This window comes from Scylla paramamosain, chromosome 47 (genome assembly GCF_035594125.1).
Source record: "Scylla paramamosain isolate STU-SP2022 chromosome 47, ASM3559412v1, whole genome shotgun sequence".
Taxonomy (NCBI): domain Eukaryota; kingdom Metazoa; phylum Arthropoda; class Malacostraca; order Decapoda; family Portunidae; genus Scylla; species Scylla paramamosain.
In genome coordinates this window covers 3,507,501-3,515,000 of record NC_087197.1, presented here as the reverse complement: position 1 = coordinate 3,515,000, position 7,500 = coordinate 3,507,501, and the positions used below count along the sequence as shown (strand labels likewise).

The 7,500-nt window shown below is 45.0% G+C and overlaps 1 protein-coding gene across 7 annotated transcripts in view; it reads left to right on the top strand.

Moving 5' to 3' along the window:
- The window catches only part of LOC135095059 (filamin-A-like), a 125,722-nt gene that overhangs the window by 22,039 nt on the left and 96,183 nt on the right, over nt 1-7,500 (top strand). For all 7 annotated transcript variants that reach the window (XM_063995714.1, XM_063995712.1, XM_063995713.1 and 4 more), the window contains exon 2: nt 5,868-6,015. In XM_063995714.1, the coding sequence (XP_063851784.1) occupies nt 5,868-6,015 (148 nt within the window). The remainder of the gene's footprint in view (nt 1-5,867; nt 6,016-7,500) is intronic.

The window sequence follows — 7,500 nt, the reverse complement described above, 5'->3', positions numbered from 1 at the left end:
TATTAATTTATCTATTTACTTATTTAATATTTGGGAGAAAATAAAATGAGCACGATTGAAATTTTTAGCACACCATTCTCTCTCTCTCTCTCTCTCTCTCTCTCTCTCTCTCTCTCTCTCTCTCTCTCTCTCTCTCTCTCTCTCTCTCTCTCTCTCTCTCTGTGATGTGTGTATTGGGTAAAGTGACAGGCTGACTCACGGACTGCCTCGCTCGCTCACTCTCTTTATTTACCCAACTTTATGGTGTGTGTGTGTGTGTGTGTGTGTGTGTGTGTGTGTGTGTGTGTGTGTGTGTGTGTGTGTGTGTGTGTGTGTGTGTGTGTGTGTGTGTTAGCGTTTGTGTGTTATTTTGTTTCGTCTTTTGAATCTCTCTCTCTCTCTCTCTCTCTCTCTCTCTCTCTCTCTCTCTCTCTCTCTCTCTCTCTCTCTCTCTCTCTCTCTCTCTCTCTCTCTCTCTCTCTCTCTCCATGATTTTGATATATTATCTTTCTTATCTATTTTTTTCTCTCTATCTCTCCACTTCTCTCCTTCCTCTCTCCGGTCTCTTATCTCCTCGTTTTTTTCTCCACACAATCGCTTCAGTTATAGTCTCTCTCTCTCTCTCTCTCTCTCTCTCTCTCTCTCTCTCTCTCTCTCTCTCTCTCTCTCTCTCTCTCTCTCTCTCTCTCTCTCTCTCTCTCTCTCTCTCATGATTACCAAATTAGGAAATATTTCACCACTGGCGTTGTCCTTATTTTTCCCTCCTCCTCCTCCTCCTCCTCCTCCTCCTCCTCCTCCTCCTCCTCCTCCTCCTCCTCCTCCTCCTCCTTTGTTCCTCACTTGATTAGCACTTATTATTTTTTTCCTTCCTTTTTCCCTTTGTCCATTTGTCCAGTCTCTCTCTCTCTCTCTCTCTCTCTCTCTCTCTCTCTCTCTCTCTCTCTCTCTCTCTCTCTCTCTCTCTCTCTCTCTCTCTCTCTCTCTCTCTCTCTCTCTGTCCCTTGCTTCTCAGTTCTGCAACACCAGTTCTCCTCCTCCTCCTCCTCCTCCTCCTCCTCCTCCTCCTCCTCCTCCTCCTCCTCCAATTAACAGGTAAAGTCATGAGTTCAAGGGCATAACAGACTCCTCCTCCTCCTCCTCCTCCTCCTCCTCCTCCTCCTCCTCCTCCTCCTCCTCCTCCTCCTCCTCCTCCTCCTCCTCCTCCTCCTCCTTTCCCTCCATCTCTTTTTTTCCTTCATTCTTTCATTCGTTCTCTTCTTTCTTCTTTCCTTTCATTATTTTCTTGATTCAATCTCATTTTTCGCTCTTGTGTGTTTTGTCTGCATTCTCTCTCTCTCTCTCTCTCTCTCTCTCTCTCTCTCTCTCTCTCTCTCTCTCTCTCTCTCTCTCTCTCTCTCTCTCTCTCTCTCTTGGTAGTTTACTTTTTATTCTTCTCCCTTCCTTCCTTCACTTCCTTCCTTCACTTCCTTCCTCTCTTCCCCTCTCTCTTCTCTTCTCTTCTTTTGTCCTCTCTTTCCTTTCTCTGTTCATTCTTATTTTCTTTTTCTTTTCTTCTTTAATTCTTTTTCATCCATCCATTCTTTCTTTCTTTCTTTCTTTCTTTCTTTCTTTCTTTCTTTCTTTCTTTCTTTCTTTCTTTCCTCTCTTTCCTATGTTTCTCCTCCCATCTTCTCTCCACCCCTCCACCTCTCCATACCTGTTTCGTCACCTGTAATTATCAACACCTGTCGCTAATTGGCCTCTTAATCATCTCACCTCGAAAAGAGAGAGAGAGAGAGAGAGAGAGAGAGAGAGAGAGAGAGAGAGAGAGAGAGAGAGAGAGGGGGGGATAGTAAAGAAAATGAAGGGAGGGAAGAAAGTGAGAGTTAGTTAAAACGGGAGAGAGAGAGAGAGAGAGAGAGAGAGAGAGAGAGAGAGAGAGAGAGAGAGAGAGAGAGAGAGAGAGAGAGAGAGAGAGAGAGAGAGAACACAATCAAACTAGTTGCAATGTGTCGCCACCATCTGGTCATGATAGATGGAGGAGGAGGAGGAAAAGGAGGAGGAGGAAGAGGAGGAGGAGGAAGTGGAAGAGGAGGGGCAGAGTGAGAGGAAGGGAAGAGAGAGAGAGAGAGAGAGAGAGAGAGAGAGAGAGAGAGAGAGAGAGAGAGAGAGAGAGAGAGAGAGAGGAGGGATAAAGAGGGATGTTAGAGGTTTAGGAGAGGAGGAGGAGGAGGAGGAGGAGGAGGAGGAGGAGATAAAGGAGAGGAAATGGAGGGAGAGAATGATTGAGGGTTTGAGAGGGAGGAGGAGGAAGAGGAGGAGGAGGAGGAGGGCGAGGACTCTTCTTCTTTTCCTCCTCCTCCTCCTCCTCCTCCTCCTCCTCCTCCTCCTCCTCCTCCTCCTCCTCCTCCTCCTCCTAAAGATATATAAACAAAAGCATATATCTCACACCTTAATATTGAGAGTCCACTGCAGAGAGAGAGAGAGAGAGAGAGAGAGAGAGAGAGAGAGAGAGAGAGAGAGAGAGAGAGAGAGAGAGAGAGAGAGAGAGAGAGAGAGAGTCACACCTGGTAGCTTTACTATTACACACATGATTAGTTTTATGGATGGCATCATGGAGGAATGAGCCACATCAGCAAGAGAGAGAGAGAGAGAGAGAGAGAGAGAGAGAGAGAGAGAGAGAGAGAGAGAGAGAGAGGTAACCACATGGCTCTCCAAACAAAAGAAGGTCATCGCTGTGTTGAATATTTTTTTTTACTTTTTTCGTGACCTAACCTGACCCGACCTTGACCTCTGTAACCACCACCACCACCACCACCAACAACAACAACAACAACATTTATCTGTTTTCACTTTTTAGTCATTTATTTATTTATTTATTTATTTATTTATTTAGTTTTGTTAATCAGTGAGTTATTTATTGACTTAGTTTGTCAGTTTATGAGTCAGTCAGTCAGTTAAATAGCGAGTTTATTTGTCTATTTATTTGTTATTTAGTCACCAAGTCAATCAGTCGCTACGTCAATTGATTACAGTAGTTATATAGTCACTCATTTACCCAGTCATTCAGTCAGTCAGTCAGTCAGTCAATCAGTCAGTCAGTCAGTCAGTCAGTCAATCAGTCAGTCAGTCAGTCAGTCAGTCAGTCAGTCAGTCAATCAGTCAGTCAGTCAGTCAATCAGTCAGTCAGTCAGTCAGTCAATCAGTCAGTCAGTCAGTCAGTCAGTCAGTCAGTCAGTCAGTCAGTCAGTCAGTCAGTCAGTCAATTAGTCAGTCAGTCAGGCAGGCAGTCAATTAATTAGTCAGTCAGTCAGTCATTCAGTCAGTTAATCAGTCAGTCATTCAGTCAGTCAATCAGTCAATCAATTAGTCAGTCAGTCAGTCATTCGGTCAGTTAATCAGTCAGTCAGTCAGTCAGTCACTCAGTCAGTCAATTAATCGGTCAGTCAGTCAGTCAATCAGTCAATTAATCAGTCAGTCAGCCTACTTCCTCCTCCTCCTCCTCCTCCTCATTTATCCAGCTATCACCACCACCTCCTCATTCACCCATTCACCACCCTTTCCCTTCCTCCTCCCCTCCCCTCTCCCCTCATCCCCCCACCCCTTGCCCTCATTCACTCTCGTCTGTACCTACAAACAACACGATAATACTTCCAATAAAAGAAATATATACAATTAGCAATACTTTACATTAGCGAATTGTAATGCTAATGCCCAGATTTGCAAGTATAATAGAGAGAGAGAGAGAGAGAGAGAGAGAGAGAGAGAGAGAGAGAGAGAGAGAGAGAGAGAGAGAGAGAGAGAGATTGTTGTTTTATTGAATGGTATTGTGATAAAAAAAACTTGCTTTCAGTCATTGAACTTTGTGAGAGAGAGAGAGAGAGAGAGAGAGAGAGAGAGAGAGAGAGAGAGAGAGAGAGAGAGAGAGAGAGAGAGAGAGAGAGAGAGAGAGAGAGATCCATGAACCTCATTATAACACATCATTAGTCGTGAAAGAAAAAATGTGTATATCTTCATTAATTGCTCTATTTATTTATTTATTTGTTTGTTTATTTGTTTATGTCAGTGTGTATCTGTTTCTTCATCTTTGTATTTATTTATTTATTTGTCATTATTTATCTATTTATTTGTTTGTCTGTCTATTTACCCATCCGTCTATCTATCTGTCTGTCACTGCCTTTTTTTCGTTTTGTTTATTTATTTATTTATTTATTTATTTTGCCGTTAATTAAAGTGCTTTTTCACAAACTTTCTCTCCTATTCCTTCTCTCTCCTCTCCCACCGTGTCCCAGTCTCTCCCATCCTTCTCAAACCTCTCCCACTTTTTCTCCCATTCTAAATGTGCCCCAGTTTTTTCCCCAAGCCTTTTCCATCCTTCCTATTCCAGTTTCCAGTTTGTTTCCACGTCTTTTCACGCTTTCCACCTCCCCCTTCAGTCTTTCTCAGCGTCTCTTCAATCCATACGCCCTTCAATTCATTTTCCAGTGTCTTTTACCCTTCCATCTAGTTTCCATACTCTGATGCCTCCTTTCCAGCCACTTCCAGCAACTTTCCAGTCAGATTCCCACGGTGACAGGCGCCTCACCTCTCTTACCTGTTTCCTTCCAGACGTTTCTAATTTTCCAGTCTCTTTCTATTCTCAGTAACATTCCAGTCTTTTCTATACCCTAGTTTCCAGTCTTTTCCATACCCTCTTGCTCCTTCCAGTACTCCCTTCAGGTTTTCCAGATATGCCTCAAGTAATTTTCAGTTCCTAGTCTCAGCAAGTTTCCAGTTTTCCATACCTTGTCCTCTTCCAGTGCTCTAAGGTCTCTCCAAAAGTGCTTTAAATCATTTCCAGGCTATTCCATAAAGTTTCCATATCCTGGTGTCTTCTTTCCTGCTCCTCCCAGCCTCTCCTTACTGTAATTGTTGTGTCAGTTGGTCTTACTCTCCCTCAAAGGCCCTTCAGTGTGTTTTCCAGCGTCTTATATTTCCTCTCTGTTTCCTACACCTCGTCACGCCCCTTTCTGTGCCCTCTTTCCTGCGTTTGTAATCTTGGTTCCTGCTTTTCGTTTTATCTTGTTTTTCTTTCATTTTTTTTTTCGTTTTCGTTTTCTCACTTCCTGCTTCGTTTCTTCATTTCTTGTCTCGTTCTTTCTTCTTCTTAAGTGTTTCATTCCTTCTTCGTGATTCTTGACTTGCACCAAAAGTTTCTCAGTTTTCTTTTGTTTTTTTTTCCTCCCTTGTAAACATCTTCTTCTTCTTCTTCTTCTTCTTCTTCTTCTTCTTCTTCTTCTTCTTCTTCTTCTTCTTCTTCTTCTTCTTCTTCTTCTTCTTCTTCTTCTTCTTCTTCTTCTCCAAGTCCCCCTTTCCCAGCACCCTGCCACGCCTTCCTATCCTCTTCCAGCCTCTCCCAGTACCCCTCCAGCGCCCTCAGCAGCCAAACAGACATGAATCCACTTTCCAGCCTCCTCTCTCCCCTTCCATCCAGTCCCCATCTTACTGTCACCCTTACCAGACGTCCCCTTTCTTTCCAGGCCCCTTCCATCTCCTCGCTACCCCTTCCCATCCTTCCCCATCCTGTTTCCATTCCTTCCCCTCCTAGCCCCCTCCAGCTCCTCCTATTTCCATGCCTTCCCGTTCCCATGTCACTCCTGAGAGCCTATCCCAGCCCCTTCCAGTCCCTTCCAGCTCCATACTACCCCTTCTCAGCCCCTCCAAGCCCCTCCTACCCCTTTCCCATCACTTCCAAACCCCTTCCAGTACCCGTTCTCAGCCCCACCAGCTCCTCCTAACCTTCCAAGCCCTTTCCAGACTCTTCCAGCATCTTATTACCCCTTCTCAGCCCCTCCCACTCCCCTCCCAGCCCTCTTCCAGCCCATCCACGGCCGCGTCCCCTCAGTAACACTCTCTCTCTCTCCCCGCAGACTCGTCGGACATCGTAGACTGCAAGCTTAAGCTGATTCTGGGGTTGATATGGACTCTCATCCTCAACTATTCCATCTCTATGCCCATGTGGGAGGGGGAGGACCAGATGGTGGCCCCGGGGGAGAAGGGACCATCTCCCAAGCAGAGGTGAGGCTGGGGCGTGGCAGGGAGGGATAAAGTTGTGCCAGGGGGTAAGGAGAGGGGGTGAAGGTGGGCCATGGAGTAAGGGGGGGTACAGGGGTAAGGAGAGGGGGAGGGAAGGGGGTGTAAAGGTGAGTCAGGGGGAGGGAAAGGAGTGATGGTGGACCAGGAAAGGGAGGGGTAAAGGTGAACCAGGGGGAGGGAAAGGGGTGAAGGGGTCCAGGGGGAGGGAGCGGGGAGGAAGGGTTAGCAGGGGATGGATCAGAGGGTTGTGATGGTGGTGGAGACTTGAAGGAAAGGGTGCAAAAAGGTAGGTAAAGGAGGAAAGGAGATAAAGAGAGAGAATAAAAGAATGTATAGAATAGAAGAAAATAAGAGGATGGTATTGATTGAAGTAAATAGATAAAAAAAATAATAGTAAATGATAACGAAAATAAGACAAGAAAAAAGAAAGAAAAAGGTAACTAGAATGAAAGGAAGAAAACAGGAAGTACTGACAAAAGAAAAGACGGGGAAGAGGAAAGAAAAAAATAAAGAAGGAAGTAAGGAAAAGAGAAAAGAGATGCTGAAGAAGTAACCAAGAAATGAAAAAAGGAATAATAAAGAAAAGGACAAAATAGAAAAGGAGGAAAAGAAGAGGAAGAGGAGGTACTAAAAGAGGAAAAGAAGGAGGAAGAGAAGGAGGAAGAGAAAAAAAGATACAAGAGAGAAAAAATAGAGATGGAGGAGGAGAATTAAATAATGAGGAGATAAAACACATGGAGGAGGAGGAAAAGGAAGAGGAGGAGGAGGAAGAAGAAGAGGAGGAGGAGGAGGAGGAGGAGGAGGAGGGCCGTAAGACATTTCCAATAAGAAGGGAAAAAGGAGGAGAAAGAAGCGCTAAAGAAGAGAAGAAGAGGAGGGAGAAGAGAGAGGGTGAGGAAAAGAGAGGGGAGGACTGACATTCCCCCTCTCCCTCCCCTCTCCTTCCACCGAGAGAGCAGTTATGAGAGAGAGGGGGGAGGGGGGCTCTGATGGCGATAATGGGAGGGAGAAAGGGGGAAATAGACAGAGAGGAAGAGAAGAAACCGCAAGGAAGGAGGAAGGAAGAGAAAGGAAGAAAATAAGCAAAGAAATGAGAGGAAAAAAACGAAAAAAATTAGTGGAGAGAGAGAGAGAGAGAGAGAGAGAGAGAGAGAGAGAGAGAGAGAGAGAGAGAGAGAGAGAGAGATGCAAATCACTAGGTAGAGAAAAGAACAAGGCTAAAGAGAGCTGAAGGTTGAGAGAGAGAGAGAGAGAGAGAGAGAGAGAGAGAGAGAGAGAGAGAGAGAGAGAGAGAGAGAGAGAGAGAGCGTTGGAAAAACAAAAGCAAGACTAAATATAGATGATTCAAGTAATTCATCTCTCTCTCTCTCTCTCTCTCTCTCTCTCTCTCTCTCTCTCTGTCTCTCTCTTTGCAGGAATGTCAAGGTCACTCAAGTTATTCCCTCTCCCTCTCCCTCTCCCTTTCCT